At 38.7% G+C, this 18,405-nt stretch overlaps 1 protein-coding gene across 1 annotated transcript in view; it reads right to left on the bottom strand.

The window, feature by feature from the left end:
• LOC139966404 (uncharacterized) overlaps positions 1 to 18,405 on the bottom strand; it is a 97,334-nt gene that overhangs the window by 28,142 nt on the left and 50,787 nt on the right. Inside the window, exons 22-36 of the mRNA XM_071969354.1 lie at positions 15,090 to 15,263; positions 14,031 to 14,141; positions 12,896 to 13,017; positions 11,702 to 11,857; positions 9,872 to 10,039; positions 8,733 to 9,165; positions 8,278 to 8,478; positions 7,575 to 7,700; positions 6,738 to 6,937; positions 6,321 to 6,405; positions 5,560 to 5,772; positions 4,337 to 4,450; positions 3,442 to 3,684; positions 2,870 to 3,061; positions 2,261 to 2,436 (exon numbers count right to left, since the gene is read on the bottom strand). Coding sequence (XP_071825455.1) covers positions 2,261 to 2,436; positions 2,870 to 3,061; positions 3,442 to 3,684; positions 4,337 to 4,450; positions 5,560 to 5,772; positions 6,321 to 6,405; positions 6,738 to 6,937; positions 7,575 to 7,700; positions 8,278 to 8,478; positions 8,733 to 9,165; positions 9,872 to 10,039; positions 11,702 to 11,857; positions 12,896 to 13,017; positions 14,031 to 14,141; positions 15,090 to 15,263 — 2,714 coding nt within the window. The remainder of the gene's footprint in view (positions 1 to 2,260; positions 2,437 to 2,869; positions 3,062 to 3,441; positions 3,685 to 4,336; positions 4,451 to 5,559; positions 5,773 to 6,320; positions 6,406 to 6,737; positions 6,938 to 7,574; positions 7,701 to 8,277; positions 8,479 to 8,732; positions 9,166 to 9,871; positions 10,040 to 11,701; positions 11,858 to 12,895; positions 13,018 to 14,030; positions 14,142 to 15,089; positions 15,264 to 18,405) is intronic.

The raw sequence follows: 18,405 nt of genomic DNA, 5'->3' as shown, positions 1-18,405 counted from the left end.
ATGAGTCCACAAAGTCACTCATGTGTAGTCTGCAGAAAGCTTGGTGAGGTTGCTAGGCAACTAAAGAGCGATAGAAAGGAGCTAAATGAAAGTTAGCAGTACAGGTTAATAAACTTCCAAAATCACAAACTAACTACATCTCTTGCCAAAGTATAGAATACAAATTTTCCTAAATTTCTATAAAAATGTGCTGATATATTTATAATTGTAGTCTGAAGAAAGATTGGTAACATTGCTAGGCAACTAAAGAGAGATATAAAAAGGATCTAAAATGATAATTATCAGTACAGGTTGAAAACATTCTTGCCAAAGTATAGAAAATTTTCCAAAATTCTGTATATGTGCTGCAATCTTTATTCCAACATTACAACTCTGAAGTAAAAATGTTTTATTCATTTTTGTTATATCTACAGTAAAAACTGTCTTTATCTCTTTTCTATATCCCTTTGTGTTATAACAATGGATTGAATACAATTAAATGAAAAGAGAAATCACATGCCATTACAATACAATACAGTTCAATGCAATTTCAGCTCAATTAATAAATTTTACAAACCGTTTATGTTTTTTAATTTGTTTTAATTGTAACATCCCATCTATTGTAATTTTTTGCAATACATTTAGCATTATCACTCACTCTGACTAAAACTCATTATGGACCCATTCACAAGACTGGCACATGGTGACCACACAGAGTAGCTTAGGATGTGACTCACTAGTCACAGTCACACCAAAGTTACACTGTAACCATGTTCAAGTATAATATTGATAATATATGAGGAAATTTGATGAGCAGTCTGCAGTCTGATGAGCAGTCTGCAGTCTGATGAGCAGTCTGTAGTCTGATGAGCAGGCTGGAGTTTGATGAGCGGTCTGCAGTCTGATGAGCGGTCTGCAGTCTGATGAGCGGTCTGCAGTCTGATGAGCGGGCTGTAGTCTGATGAGCGGTCTGCAGTCTGATGAGCGGTCTGCAGTCTGATGAGCGGTCTGCAGTCTGATGAGCGGTCTGCAGTCTGATGAGCGGTCTGCAGTCTGATGAGCGGTCTGCAGTCTGATGAGCGGTCTGCAGTCTGATGAGCGGTCTGCAGTCTGATGAGCGGTCTGCAGTCTGATGAGCGGTCTGCAGTCTGATGAGCGGTCTGCAGTCTGATGAGCGGTCTGCAGTCTGATGAGCGGTCTGCAGTCTGATGAGCGGTCTGCAGTCTGATGAGCGGTCTGCAGTCTGATGAGCGGTCTGTAGTCTGATGAGCAGTCTGTAGTCTGATGAGCAGTCTGTAGTTTGATGAGTTTGATGAGAAGTTGATTCATACATGTACTGATGATGATGATGATGATGATGATGATGGTGATGGTGGTGGTGATGGTGGTGGTGGTAGTGGTGATGGTGATGATGATAAAGATGAAGATGATGGTGATGGTGATGGTGATGGTGATGGTGATGGTGATGGTGATGATGATGATGATGATGATGATGATGATGATGATGATGATGATGGTGATGATGGTGATGATGGTGATGATGATGATGATGATGATGATGATGATGGTGATGATGATGATGATGATGATGATGATGATGATGATGATGATGATGATGATGATGATGATGGTGATGATGATGATGATGATGATGGTGATGATGGTGATGGTGATGATGGTGATGGTGATGATGGTGGTGATGATGATGATGATGATGATGATGATGATGATGGTGATGGTGGTGGTGGTGATGGTGATGGTGATGGTGATGATGATGATGATGATGATGATGATGATGATGATGATGATGATGATGATGATGATGATGATGATGATGATGATGATGATGATGATGATGATGATGATGATGATGATGATGATGATGATGATGATGATGATGATGATGATGATGATGATGATGATGATGATGATGATGATGATGATGATGATGGTGATGATGATGATGATGGTGATGATGATGATGATGGTGGTGATGATGATGATGACATGGCAATTGCTCTGATAATGACAATAAAAACAGTGGAGAGAAGGGAAGGACAGTGGTAATGATGGAGATAATATTGCTGTTGGCAAGGTGAGGGCCACAGACAGAGACAAAAACAGTGAAGGTAATGACCGTTTTGATAACGAGGACAATGATGATAATGACAACACGGTATTGATACTACCAGAGACGATGATGATGACGACGACCATGAATCCAATGATGTCAATGCCATTGACAATGAAGATAAAACTGGTAGTAGTGGCTAATTCTTACAGCCACTGAATCCTGTCGTCCAACGTCTTCCTCCCAAACTCTTCTGTAGAAGCATTCACCATCGCAGTCACAGATCCTGACGGGCAGCTGGACGGTGACAGATTCCAGACCATCTGAGATGCTTAGTCTCACCTCTCGCGGTACAGTACTGTCTGGGGTCCAACTAAAAACACCACCTGCAATGTACGCGCAACCATAATAATCAACCACAGTAATTCATTAGACTGATGGTGTATAGCAATCATCAAGTCCTATTAACCATCCCCACCCGCCCCCCACCCCGTAATTCATAAGTAGTAATTCATAAGTAGACTGATAATTCATAATTCATAAATAATTCAGTAATTCATAAGTAGACTGATGGCGTATAGCAATCATCAAGTCCTATTGACCATCCCCACCTGCCCCCCCCCCCACTCCAAGACAACATTTTTTTATATAAATGAAATGTTTAGACTGAAAATGATTATTCATATTGTCTTTCTAAATATTGCAATTATTAAGCATTTGTCTTCTCTGGTATTTGCCTATCAGTAGGTTGTGGCGCCTCCCTCATCTCCCCTTCTTCAAAAGACTGACATACTTTGCAACAGTCTGAAGGGCCCCTACCTTGACTGATGGTTGCCCCTGGTAACGACCCAACCAGAGTAACGGTGACTTCATCTCCGTCTTCGTCTTCGGCCAGGATCCGGTAGGAATACCTCCGACCGACCTCCACTAACAGTACGCCCTCATTATTCAGACCTGAAGGGACACTGCTTACTTCTTCCTCGATCCCAGAAAACATCGGAGGATGGTTCACTGTTGATTATATGGACATAATTGGTGAGTCTTCCAAAATAGGGTGAATCCCTGTCATGAGTTTATCTAGCAGCCAATTTTCATATCGCTATGAATCAAAATGTGTCAAGTGACTCAGAAAACTCTCATTTCTCCTTCTCCCAAAACCTTTGACCTCTCAAGTAAAGAATGCCTCTCAAGTCAAAGGATGGTTTTAGAGAGTTATGGAAGAGGCAGAGAAGATATGGAGGGGAGAAATAAGGTAGTAATAAGGTACTGTATAGTTGGTCTCGTTCTTATATTCTAAGTGCATGAGATTTCAGTATCTTTGTTGTGGACACAATGCTCTTCTGTTATCCATCCAGCACTCAGCTCCCAGTCTCGGGAATTTATCCACTTACCTTTGCGTTGGTCTTCTCTGTCGAACACTCTCCTTATGTTCCGACTGGAAGAGGCGACAGCTGTGTCTACCAGTATGTAGTCGTACACACATTCAGCGATGCCCTGACAAAACTCTGAAGCTTCGGATGACTCTGTCTGCTCTAGATCTTCAAAGAAAGTCGGTCTGAAGTCGACGCTATTGTGATCAGACCAGGAGTACGTTGGCTCATATCGGAACAAGGAAGTAGCCGGGGATGTTCTCCCTGGGAAAGACGAAATACAGATAGCTTTGTTGATGACCTCTTAATATTAACTTATGATTATTAATTTAGGTTCCATGAATCAAGATGTTTCAGTACTGTTCTAAATATTGTGTCCATTTAGCAGGCGCATAGCCAAGGGGGGGGGGGCAAAGGGGGCAGCTGCCCCCCCCTTGAGCATATTTTTGTAATTTCAAAAGAGAAAATGCTAAGATGCAACTTACAAGGCCTGGAAAGTGCCATTTCCAGCGATCTGGGAGACATTTTCAGCCAAAATTTTCTTGTACGCTTCCACCAACCATGGTGGCGCTACGCTTAGATAGTACGCAATGCCAAATCTACGGCTCTGATAATTTTTCTACATTTTCGCCCCTCCCTTGGCAAATTCCTGGCTACGGGCCTGCCATTTAGGCTTTTAAAGCTGATCCGAACCATCGTCAAATTCAGTGATTCCTTAGACCATTTAACTTAGTTTCACAATCGAAATTGATACAAATTATCTTTCAATAAATTGTATATGAATTAGATTTGCCAGATCTGATCGATGCGATTTAATGGGTTAGATCTCTACTAATAAAAAGGTCCCTTGAAAATGTACCATACTAACTACTCCTTTATGTATATAGTATATATATACTATATACTATATACTTACAGGACTGACCAAACTGGAGGACAAAATCATCTGTGAGTTGATCCATCTCCGCAAAGGTGAGATCCCTGCCGTCTGGAAACCTTAAATCATCCAACTGGTCACCGTTGGCCACTCCTAAATTTCGGGTTAAAAATAAATTACGATTGACTGCATTAAAAGGAGAAGTATAAACCTTGTTGACAGAGTTGGTGCAGTTAGTTAAGATCCAGTTGCATTTCTCTGGTTTGCATGGTCAAGATTGAATTAAAACATACCCCTCTCTCACCCTTCCCATTCCCCACCCCCCCCCACCCCTCAAAAATAGAATAGAAATCATAATCACAATCATTCTTTAAGAGTGGTGCTGTTAAAAATTATCATAATTATGAAAAGTAAGAAAGAGAGCCTTACAAACTTCTGGAGAAGAGAACATTTTTCTTTGTACATGATCTCAAACCTTTTTTTTTTAAAAAGTCATTGTAACATGATCTATAAAAGAATCGCTCATCAAAATTAAAACTTTGTAAATGGATGTACAGTATTCTTTGATAGATCATCAATTTCACTACTTTGTCGATTTAGACTTGTTTTGGAGATTAAAAACGTTGTCAAAATAATCGGCAGTTATCATATTGAAGTTTTCATTGATTTGGTTTGAAATACATTACGGAAAAATTTCTTGTCAAAGGAAACTGATCAATGGTTACCAATCCTTCAAAGTTGAATGGATTATGTATGAATACATGAGTTGTCTACAAACGTATTTTAGTAGCATGAAGGGGTGAAAGGAGAGAAACCACAACAGGCTTTACAGAACTATTTATTCGTGTAATGCACACCATTGGTGTGCTTGTCGCTATTTGTTGCAAGTTAACTGTCAAGAATTAACAAGAAAGGTTGCGACTATCATGTTCAACCTATCAGGAAACATTGTGTTTGCTTAAAAGGATCTTCCCTGCCGATAGCAAGTACCGCCCGAATCCCGTTTTTGGCCCAAAACAGGACAGATTGAATATTTACCCCAGTCGGTAATGCTAGCCATACTGAACGCTCTTCTGCACAAATTCATGATTAAACACACAGTGTACTAATTCAGTGGTCAAGCCAAATTTGTCTTCACACAGGTAAGTAGTGCTGACCATTAGAGCACTTGAGTTTACAATCATATGGCGGCTGGTCAATAAATTAGATGCAAATTTTGTAGATGGAAATGTCCAATAGCAAACCCAGACACTGTCTCTTACCGGCCAATCCTTCCGTGCTACCCCTGTCGATAGCAATGCCGTCGATGCTCACAATACACGAGAGTGAACGAGAAACAACGCTCACGCGAAGATACATCTCGCTTGTGATGTTTGTCAAAAATGTAGGCAGCAAAACTATGTCCAATGCATTTTGGGAAACATCCCAAACATCTGGACCCCACGACAATAACAGTTGACCTGATAAATGCTTCCCTGGAATAAAGAGAAAGGTCAAAGGTTAGTATTCTTGCTGTTAAAAGAAAAGTTTCAAAAAGTTGACTCCAGAAGAGCAGAAGAGATGGGTATTATACATTTAAGAAACTTGAATACATTTTGTCTGGGTTCATATTTGATTTTGTAACCTTAAAGTAATGTGACCTGCTAAGAAATCATTTTTAGCAGAACAGAGCTCTACATGCATATGAATGATTGCAAGCTTGCAGTAGTGTCCACAGATGCAGGTGGGTTAGTAAAGGAAACAGAAAAGTAGGCATTAGTGTGAAAAAAATAGTGCATGTTTCCCACGAATGGTGGTCATGCTTACCGTGTTGACAGCATGCAGAAACTGTTCGTAAAATGGGGCAAAAGGCTTTACATTTCTGTGCCAAAATTTTCAAACGTATTTCCAAATACATTGGTATGAAATCAATGTGGGATTTTCACAGCAAACACTTTTCACTAGTTGCAAGGTTAGATATATATGTATGGATATAAACATTGTTACAACTGTCAGCATGTAAGAATTGATGAAAACGTCATACCATCTCTCAGTTCGCTAAGTGGAATTTCATCGCCGCCCGTTTTCACCAGCAGGCCGTTATTTCCCTCATCCACGTAAACTTCAACCTATACGATGATTAAAAATGAATAAGATTCTGCTTTTTCAGGTAGTATTTACTGAAAGTATAGAATAACTACGCAAGAACCAGTGTCCAAAGAGGGGGGGGGGGGAGAGTGAAGATTGAGGGGGGGAAGTAGGGAACTATTTATGTATTTCCCTGAAATACCTTACATTGGGTCCAGTCCAGCTCTAGCAGGTTCCAGGCCAGAGTTGGCGACATCATAACTGAGTTTACTGTATACATTAAAGTGGAATGATGTCACATATTACTTCTGAAACTGATGAGTTTCACGCGTACTGAAGTCGCATTCTTTTATTAAGTAATATAAAAACTTACCCTGATATCATCAATTTCGACGGCCAATGCAGTTATTGCTGGGCCATGTTCCGAACCAGCACCACTCTCTTGGTAGAGTGCAGACCTTGCTTGGATCTCAAGCCCCACTTCCTCCATCCTCAGCAATGTGAATTCTCCAAGGCCGTTGAAGGAGTATCGCAGGCCATCGAACGTGACATAGTGACCTGCCCCATAGACTCCTATGAAGCAGAACAATTTGCTCCAGAGAGTTACATATTTATAGGAAGATGGTGAAATTGAGGATTGGATTACTGATTTTTGTCCAAACAAAAACTCATGGAAAATATAGCCCTTTCTTGTGCAACAATGAGCTGCAACGTTGCTTCTTTATTACCTTAGACTCATCTAAGTTCCAATAAATTGATTGGTTAAAAGAAAATTATTCATAAGGTGCCATTTAAATATACTTCCCTATTCAATGTGCACAAGGAACTTTATTTATGGTAACCCATTTTAGATTTGCAGCTTTCAACAGCATTGTTCCACCCTTTCAATTATGACAATTGATTTCCTTGATATGGAATTTGAAGTGGTTTTAATTGGTTGAGATTTTGCCCCAAGAAGTTGGCTATTCAGGAGTTCCATTAGAGTCGCTCCTGGAATATCACAGAAAAGCATGTCAGCTTATAAATACTTTTATCAAACACTAACAAGGCAATGTGTGCACGTAGTAGTCGAGGTCCACAGGTTTACATGCAGCAGTTATGAGTCAAAGGTCAAACTGATGTGACCGTAACAATTTGAACGATTTTAGTGTGCGATTTGTGTGTGGCAAGGAAATTGATTTTATTTTTTTTATGTTTGTTTGCTACTCACCAGCTGCAGCGTACCGGACGTTGCCTGTACCTTCAGATGGCGAGGGTCTTAGAGCTTGATAAAGATCACAGTGATCATCGCTGCCAGAGAGGACACAGCACTGATGTCTGAAGTCAATATCCTGGTCTGCACACAAAAAAAATAATGATGTTAAAGATGATGCAATCATAAAAAATTTGGTGTCACAAAATGATGTAATGAGAGAGTCAAAAGAATGAAATGAAAACATCCTTGTAAGATGATCGATATTATGCTACAGTATTGCAAATTTCAAAAATGTTGGGTATGAGCAACTTACTCTAAGTAGCACACATTATATATATATATATATATATATATATATATAAATTTCGAGTTGGTTATCATCATTTTTGATCTTTAGAGTAAGTCAAAATATGTCACCAAAAACAGAACTAGTATTGTTCGATACAGGTGTCAAACGCCTACAGTGAAATTACGACCTTCCTTACCGGTTTCGAACCTCTGGACATATAATCAGCATCCATAGCCTAGTTGGTTAGGGTAATTCTCACCTATACTTCACTCTGTCCATCGGACATATATATATATATATACATATATACACATATATATGTATATTCCACTTTCCCACTACAGATTTTTTTTGCACTCACAGCTCCCTCGAAAAAATTACCACAAACCCAGATTGAGAGAAAAATGATCTAACATGAACAAAACTTACTTAGCCATGCAACTTGTTGATCCTCATTGAAAGTCCTTCCTACAGGAGGGAATTTTTGGACCACAGAACTGTCCCAAACATTTTCTCGGCTTATGAAAGGTTTGAGGAATCCGTCTTGATCATAAGCACAGTAAGAACCGGGTGAATTTTCTGGATAAGAACTAAGTATCTTCTGGGTTAGGCAGTTATTAGATGGGTTTCCTGAGTAGAAAAGTAAAAATCTCATGTAAAATCATAAAGTTTTAAATCAAATGCTGTTATATGTAGTCACATTAAATATTCAAATAATGTAAATTGTACCTTTTCTCTATTTTTTTTTCTTTTCTAAATTTTGTAAAAAAGTTTGTAAAACAGCCAAAAGCAACATGCAAAGAAGAAAACAAACATTTTACAACCAAACAACAGAAAAAAAATATTTGAATAGCGATACAAAACGAGATAGAAGTCTTTTTTACCAAAGTTAATCAAGTCCTGATCTTCCAAGGATTCGAATGAACAAGGATAGAATTGGATACTCAGAACGGATGACAACTGCTCTGGACATTTCTTGACATACATCAACTCTAAAGGATTATTCTGATTTTCAGAGAGGTAGTTTTCGCACATTTCCTTTGCATCGCTATTGCTGGAATCGTACGAATCCAATCTGAATAACCAACGGCCAGGCAGGCCAGAGTTGCCGACACCTTCATGCAACTGGTAAACGTCTATACCATCTCTGGTTGTGATCGTTTCACTGAAGGACTCCACATTGATTTGAGTGACCGTGCTGCCTGTGTCGATACCTAGCTGAAGGTCTTCTGCTACGGGCCAGTACACAGACTGGTAGTTGAACACAGAGAACGTGTGAGACCCATCAGAGGCCAGGATACATTCTAGAGTATTTGTCTGTGTAGACACAAAAACAAAGAGTAAGAATGTAAACAAAAAAATCAATGGAAAACACATTAGAAAAAATTGTGGAAATACTTTTAGTGGATAATGAATGGGGTAAATTCAACCTTTTACACATTTCTCTATAATCTTGGAAAGAATGCTTTAAATTTGATATTGGAAAAAAAACACTTCCACCTACAATCGCACATTTTCAGGAGGGGACAGATAATATCATGTCAATATCTTCCAACATCTAAATCAATCGCTGTTTGGTTTTGTCTTTTGTATGTCACCAAACTTGACAATTCAACCAGTTATGCGATTGTTGATAAAATCAGGATAGTTCTTGAAATGGCCAAGTGTGTGAGAGGATGCCAATTGCAATCTCACCAATCAGTTTTAAGTTTATCAACCAATTATGTAGATGTCAAACCTAGCACAATTCATACTAACATATTGCAAATACAAATCGGAGAATGAAAATTACAAATCACTAAAAACTTAATGTAAATATTAATTGTGATTTCACATGTTAAACACCATCCAATAATATAGATGCACATGAATACACAAAATGTAATAAACTAATACACCAAATTTTAAATTAATACACCAAAATGTAATAATTAATACACCACTTTGTTTTCAAATCTTTTCTTGAAAAACTTTCTCATAAAATCTACTGCAATGGCAAACAAGACGTGAAGGATAAACTTACGAGAGACGGATAATTGAGATGTTTAACATTCTCCCAAGAGATCACCATCGCCCACGTCGGTATAAAAGCGATACTCGAGGCAAAGTTGGTGTCATCCCAGTCTCTTACGTTAGAACCTACCCTCATCAACAATTCCCTCTCAAACAGGTCGTCCGAGTTGTTGTAAATCTAAAAACCATTAATACAAAGGTTGAAACAATGGAGAATGAAACGATAGCAAAATCAATCCCTCACTTTTCCAGACTTTTTCAAGCGACTAATTGCACCTTCCACAGTTTAACATAAACAAAGGAGGAGAGAAAGTAACTAAGAGATAATCAGATAATTAAGAGATAATACTTAGCCATGTTTGTTGAGGAAGAAGAGAGAGGAATTGGAGGTGAGCTGGAACCCAGGATCCATTGTATGATCCAGGAACTTTGTATTAAATTCCTAAAAACAGCTTGAAGCTACACTCATTTTACCATTCCATTTTTTCTCAAAGCGAAGTTGTGGACACCCATGCCCATCAACCCCCTCCCCCTCCTCCCCACATTAACCTCTCACTTCTTATAACCTTCCAAAAGTAGGTTAGAAAAATGATATTTTATTTTAATAATAGCTCATAGCTCATGATACAAATTTAACCAGTTGAAACTAACCTTCCAAAAGTAGGTAAGAAAATGATAGTTTTATTTTAATAATAGCTCATAGCTCATGATACAAATTTAACCAGTTGAAACTAACCTTCCAAAAGTAGGTAAGAAAATGATAGTTTTATTTTAATAATAGCTCATAGCTCATGATACAAATTTAACCAGTTAAAACTAACCTTCCAAAAGTAGGTAAGAAAATGATAGTTTTATTTTAATAATAGCTCATAGCTCATGATACAAATTTAACCAGTTGAAACTAACCTTCCAAAAGTAGGTAAGAAAATGATAGTTTTATTTTAATAATAGCTCATAGCTCATGATACAAATTGAACCAGTTGAAACTGTCCCCCCCCCCCAGTTCCTCTTTTCTAATTTTTCTACGGATTGTTATGTACACTAGAAATAATTAATATTACATCGGTATGGTCTTCCTTAGAGGAATATATTAGTCACCATAACTATGAAAAGCTCAGTTGGGACCAAAATGGCAGACAGACAGACACATACAATTATTCTCAACACTGCTTAATATTGGAGACAGCTGTTGACAAGCAGCAATTGTACTCATCAGCATATTTGGTTTGCAGCTGAGAATAGATACCTACAATTTATTCTATTCTTTTAAATTGCTCCTCATAAGGACTCCATTAATAACAACTTAGTACTGGACAAGCACAAAGGTAAAAAATTCTTCCTTCCATATTTCTTCTTTGCAAATCGGGAGGTTGCTTTTTTTTATAGTTATCATGAAAAAAGGTTTCAAACGGAAAATATGAAATCAGGAAGGAAAAAAATTTAAATTTTTTTTTAAGTGAGAGCATGGTGGCCAATTGGCTAAGGCGTCGGACTCGTGCTCCAAGCAATGCTGGTTCGTTTCTGCCTAGTTCATTACGTTGTCTCCTTGGGCAAGATGCTTTATCTCATTTGCCTCTCTCCACCCAGGGGTTAAATGGGTACCTGTGAGGTAACTTGTCATTGGGCGCAGTATATAACTGCTGCCGACTGGAGGGATTGTCTCTGGGACAGGTTATCATTGACCAGGGGTAATATAACGTCTCTAAAGCGCTTTGAGACCTATTGCTGGTATGAAGCGCTTTATAAAAAGCAAATATTATTATTATATTATTATTATTATTATATTAAAAGGAAAAGAATTTACACATTGAGGTTGTTTGAATTACAAGTACTTGTTTACCTGATGACTGACGGTGCCATAAATGTCCTTTGCCCAGAATGGTGCTATCAGTGGTGGTTCGACGTCACCAAGTTCCTCTGGAGTAACATATGTCATTGCATCAGGAGGTACCTCTGTGTCTGTATCTTCAAATCTTATTACACCATTATCAGTATACTGATGAGCACAATGGTAAGAAAAACAAACAAGATATACAAATGGTTTGTTTAGGACAAAATTTAGAAACTAACATGGTAGTCAATTGTAATAATAACACTAATAATTATAAAAATAATAATAATAATTACAATAAAAAATGATACTAATAATAATAATAGCAATAATAATAATAACAATAAAAATGATACTAATAATGATAGCAATCATGATAATAATAATCATAATAATAATATTTAAGCTATTCCCATATGATCCATATAGCATAATTGTATAATTTTCCAAGGTTATAATATCCATTTAGATTAAAAGTGTTGAAAAAAACAGTTCTTGGTGTAGTTCATGTATGCCAACTTTCTAATAAAATTGAAAACATTTGAATATTCTAAACGAAAGTGGAAAGAAAAATTGACCAAATCGCTTCTCTACTACAAACATCATGTGGTCAAAATATATCAAAGTTAGAACTGCCTGACGCTTCGATCCTAGCAGGATCTTTGATCAGATACACCTCTGCAGAAGATGTTAGGATAGAAAGTTCACACTCTCTAACTATGAAATTTTTCGATATTTTAAAAATCTCTGTCATGGAACAAAGTTTTGAAGAAATCAGTTGGACAAATGCAAATTGTTAGACAAGCTATGTGATCTTGATCTTTTCTTTTAACCTTCACAGACTACATCAGCTTAGTCACATCCCCTGGCAGTTGTAAGTTAATAATAGGCAAGTAATGTCAAACCAACAGAAATGAAGAGAAAAAAAAAACTCATGTAAGGTCAAAATCAGTAGAAATGTGATTTGGAAAGACAATTCAAAAATTTGGAAAGATCAGAAGAGAATTGCCAAATCATGAGGAATACATATTTTGTGGACAAGAAATGTATTCTTCACATCACTGGTTCTGAATTTTGCTCTTGCAAAGCACCCACCCGCCGCCCCCTCCCCCCCCCCCCAAAAAAAATAATAATGTTTAGCTTGTTCAAAATGAATCTAATTGATTTGAAGAATTTTAAACTTTAAAATTTTGAAAGACTTACATATAAGACTTTTCTGTCAAGAACAGACACATGAAATGAGTCTGGTAGAGGTATAACTGATGACAAATACTGCTGTGCCTCTGTCTCCCGTCGGACTGATCTCTTAGTAAAAGAGGAAGCCGCTACAAATGTGAACGAAAAGTTTAGGCAAATAGAGAAAACTCAATTCACATACTCACGATACGTTAAATTGCTAATAAAGATTTGAATTATGTAGAATTTGACTGATATATATATCTATATTTTTTAACTTATTTTTTACGGCTGTTCCAATATCGTGAATGAGACTGCTGTTTCTTACAGAGAATTGAAGGACAAGTAAAAACGATTGTTACTAATCACAAGGGAAATAATTTTGGCATACATGTGACCTAAATGAGCATTGCATGCTCGTTAACAGAAGACAGTCTTTGTGTGCGCTCATCAGACGCTTCGTACCTATGCAGGTACTGATGTACGACTATTGGGTCTTCACGATTATCAAAAGCTACTGTAGGTCACTACAACAGTTGAGTTATTAGTCAGGTCATGGTCAGTTCGGGCATTTGTGGATGTATTTAAAGCCCCAGTCTGCATCCCATTATAGACACAAACTAACCGATCCCTAACTCTACAATCTTTTTTCTAATTACTATTGTGTAGCAAATAATCCTGCTATCCTGACAACTTAAGTTTACCCCCAAAAAAAACAAAAATGTCGGCTGAGTATTTTACATATTTTAAGTATTTCCGCATTCCCGCAGGAGAGAGAGCCTTTTGAAGGACACATTCCACAGAAAAAACCAGGAGTCATCAGTTGCTGGACTCGCACAGTATAACAGAGTCTAGTAATAGTTGTCCACTGTGTGTTAAAGTTACATGTCGAGGTCAAATTTCTGTTTAAGTTGCTTGCGTCCGATTAATGGTTTTAAGTAGACAAACAGGGATGTTTTCGTTCAAATATATTTAATTTCTCAACCCTACGAATGAAACAAATCAAACAATACTATTAGCAAGAAGAAAAAAAAACAAGGGAACCTAGTCTTGATTAATTACTACACAAGAGTACCACCAAACAGAGGTTTCAAACTGCATAATAGGGCTTCAAGAAGAGAGAAGCTTGTTATCTCCAAACACTGGTCAGATTCATCCTTACCTGCACAGACTACACCGTTACCCACGAAACCGTCATTGCAAATGCACAGTAAGTCTCCTAGGCTATCTGTCCTACAGTGAGCGTTCACCGAGCAACCTTTGTCCTCGCAAGCTGCAAAGAGCAAAGATGGAAGACAGAAAGAGATGGGAATACATGCAAAGAAATAATTAAAATGGGGAGTACAATCAGAAAACATTGAGTATTTGATTTTGCCAGTATATAAACTTCATCATACAGCAATAAGAAAAGTACTACATACTAGAATGTCGACTTTCTTGAACCCAGTCTACTTCTTCCACCCCCACAACCCTCACACGCCCTGTGTCTTCTCTGGTCACAGTGCAATGTTAAGCCCTGTAGTGTAGGTGATTCCAGTGATAAACACTTCACAAGACGTCATTTGAAAATTGACACTACGGTATCCAGACTATATTATCAAGTTTATAATTTACCACTTTCGAATGATATTGTTACTGTCCTTGCTTCCATGCAGGGATGTCAAAATTAAATCGTTAAAAAGCGGAACAGAATAGCACCCCCCCCCCCCGACAGAACAAAGAATTGTGGGTTACATATAAGGTGCACACTTGGGCATGGCTTGTTTAACGTTTGCACGCAGACGCCAGAAAAAGTATTTTTCTGAAAAATTGAAAGATGACACTTGGCAGTGTTGCTACATATGAAAGAAATGCAAGGCAATGTTTACATTCCAATCTCATCCATATTTTCAAAATCCTTGTTTTAATGACTTACACAAAGAAAGTAACATTAAAACGTTACAAAACGTTACAACAACAAAAAACAGGAAATACAAATGGCTCCATGATGTCATACTTAAGCTGTCTTTAAAGTCTTCCATCTAGTGCATGAAAGAAACTCTTAAATTAATATATAATCCCCCAAAAATGGGATTTTAAGATTTCTCTAAGCTGTTTTAGTAGAGTTGTTCTTCACTGACTTATTTAGCACAAATCTACGATGACCGTTTTGCATGGACTGCATCTCAAGTTTGCCTCTCCGTCGAAGTTGTGAGTGAGTGAGTGTTGATGATTTACTTACAAAGACAACTAGGGAAAGATCCTTGCCAAACTCCATCGTCGCATGTAAGCTGCGTGTCTGCACCAGCAGACTCTGCGTTACATGAGTATACCAGAGTACTGCCATGAGGGTACCAGTCTTGGACAACAGCTGGTTCTGTGTTGGCCGGAGCACCACTTGGGAGGGAGCAGTCTCCTACAAAATGGGAGTTAAAAATCAACAGGACACATGTTGTAAAATAGCAATCTTGAGTAACTTGTAAAGTTAAAAGCGATTTACCGATGAGCTCCAAGTGCTCTGATAGAAATAGTGATGAGGGCAAACTCTAAAATCAAGTCTAGATCTATCAATGTTTAAAAGTCTTCTGATGCGACTAAATACAAACTTATGGCAGCCACAGTCGTCAAGCTCTTAAAGCCAAAGCATCTTTGTTTTGAACAATTGGTCAATGTAAGCAAAACTATCCAGTAATTATGACTCAAAAGAAGATTGCAATAAGTCATCTGAAACTCACTCAATGCTTTTCTCTCCCCTCACCAAATGGAATGATGAGTGCAGTATTTAACAAATGAATCCATTCTGTTCTCTACACTCTTAAAGTTCTATATTAATGTTGCAGTTTCAGAATTATTCTAACTATATATATATATATATATATATATATATATATATATATGTTGATACTAGATGAGACTAGTGGAACACTAGTAGTTGTTACTCGGAGTTTCACACGTTATAGCGATCTTCAGACAACTGGTAGCTTCAAGTTATGCTCCATGAATATATAGGATCCTCGTCGGGATTACCGGGGATTATGCGGTTGTTGGTGTATTGTTCTGCCGGTGTATTCTCTTTTGCGTCCGTTCTGTTGGTGGGTTTGTAAGACTTTCTTCGGTGTTCGGCTGTTGGTGTATTCTCTTTTGCGTCCGTTCTGTTGTTGGGGTTTTTTGCCTTCCTTCGGTGCTCGCTCCTTAGGTGTGTGTGGTTCTCTTGACGGTGTTTGGTGGTTGGACTGGTGTTGTTTATGTAGAACTTGTTTTCGTGGCGACACTTCGATATGAGCTCTGGGCGTTTGTTCAGGAGGGTCCGTTTGTCTGCGTTGATAATGATGAGTTTTTCAGTGAGACAGAGGTTGCACCGCTTCGACTCGTTGCTGTAGGCTTTGGCTCTGCTGGCGATCGACCAATTGATAGTGAATGGCTGGTTGTTCTTTTTCAGCTGCCAGATGTGCTTCGAGAGTTCCGTTGCGTTTTGGTGTTTTTCGTGGTTGAGCGACATCTTGTGGTTACCGTATCTGAGCTTGAAGGGGGGTTCTGTAAGGCCGAAGTATGTCTTGCAGTTGTCGGTGGTTTTCACTTCGGCCTTGTATATGATGCTAGATGCCTGGCAGTTTCCATTTAGTGGGCATGTGTCCTTTTTTCGGCAGTTGCAGGCTTCCTCTTCTTTCGATGAGTGGGTGGCTGCTATACGTTTGTTGTGTCCTTTGATGATGCTGGCGATGTTGGGCATGCAACTGTAACTGACTTTCACGGTGTTTCTGTTGAAAATCTTGTGTAGTTTCGATGTCTTCGGGAAGTGTTTGTTGATAAGTTTCAGGAATGTGCCTCCTATGTTCGTGGCTACGTTGCTGCTAAAAGGTGGGTTGAACCAGATGATGTTGCGCCTTCTGTTTCGGTTGTTCTTGGTAGGTTGGTGGGCGATGTATGAGAGACCCTCGGTGTAATTACTTGACTTGAGTGCTTCCTCGTAGGCTGGTGCGGCTTTCTTAAAGATCTCCTCGTCGTGGGAGATGGCGGAGATACGTCTGCTGATTGAGGCTGGCAGGGACCTGATGATGTTTGGTGGGTGGTTGGAATTCCTGTGGATGTACACTGGGTGGTCATTGGGCTTCCTGTAAGGGTAGTGTTTTCCGGTGTTTAGGTTGAATGTTACGTCGAGGAAGTTGGTGATCTTCAGGTTGCAATCGATGGTGATGTTGAGCCCCAGTTCTTTGAATAAGCTGATCATGTGTTTTCTTATCCGGTCTGCTTTACTGTTATGAAATAGTGATACCATCTCTTTGATGTTACCGAAAAACTCCATCGAGACACCTTACGGGCCTCTTATGTATTTATCTAGGTCATGGATTCAGTTTTCCCACGAGAAGTTTTTTAACTATCTTATTGAATCTTGGTACAGGGCCTTTTCCCAAAATAGATTCCATTATGTCTGTGGAACATTCGAGAAGGTTCTCTCACGTGGTATGGAAGTTTCCATAGAAAGGGGATGGACTTCCAAACTCCCAACCAATCAGGGCAGATCAGTGCCAGCACAATTATTTTTATATCATTAAGTTAATACAGGATGGTCAGGTTATTGGCTGCCTACTGATTGTGCGCAGTGAGATTTTATGGAAGTAAGGTTTAAAAGGAAAAGGAGTCCGAAAATTTGAGCACTCTGTCAGCAAATTTATGACTTGGTCAGCAAATTTATGTCTCCGCCGAAAGGTCATCACTCCTAATTGTTTAATTGACGGAGTCAAGTCAAGTCAAATCATTGTAATTTAGTTTTATTTGTAAAGAGAATCGACAGAGAAGAAATTATACCGAATCATTAATCAAATCCTATCTCGTCAAATTGTTTTTTTGTGTGAAGTCATTGTTTTCTTCCGTTCGAGACATCTCCTGAAGAAGCATAAATACGGCATCAAGATATCCCAGTACCTTTCTATCGCGAGTCCCGATATAGTTTTACTATCGGAGGAGCCGGGCTCGACACAATATTACATGGTGGAGATCGGTTGCTTTCTTCAGGAACAAAACGGTAACGGAACTTTTCACAACTTCCGTTCGTTACGTTCAATAACGAACAGGTGATTTTTTTTTGGCCCGAAGACCTAACGAGGAACACAACGTATGTTCACGACCTAGCCTAACGGAAACACTCTACGATGGAAGACGGCCTATACTAGCCTAAGTCTGTACACCGGAACCACTGATCTGTACACTAACGTTAATCAACCCAGCATGCAGTTCGCGTTTGAACATTCGCGCAACCAGTACGAAGAATACTACAGCTCTAAACATCAGAACTGAACATTTTCGCGATCTAAGCCTAGGCTCGACCCGATGTTAACGGCGAACGAATCTGCAGTATACGAGATGTAGGCCCACCTGCTACTGCTACTACCTGCCGCTACTACTACTACTTACCGAGGGACTTCAATCATCGTTTGCAGTTCACTACCAGTTCTTATTTAAACTTAAGGGTGAGTGAAATCATGCCAATTTGTATCCCAACCCCTATTTGAGATCAGAGTGTACCAAGTTATTTTAATCGTGTCCATGTATTGCATATT

The sequence above is a fragment of the Apostichopus japonicus genome, chromosome 4 (genome assembly GCF_037975245.1).
Source record: "Apostichopus japonicus isolate 1M-3 chromosome 4, ASM3797524v1, whole genome shotgun sequence".
Classification (NCBI taxonomy): Eukaryota; Metazoa; Echinodermata; class Holothuroidea; order Aspidochirotida; family Stichopodidae; genus Apostichopus; species Apostichopus japonicus.
The sequence above is the reverse complement of the archived record's forward strand: the minus strand, read 5'-3'. Positions and strand labels throughout refer to the sequence as shown.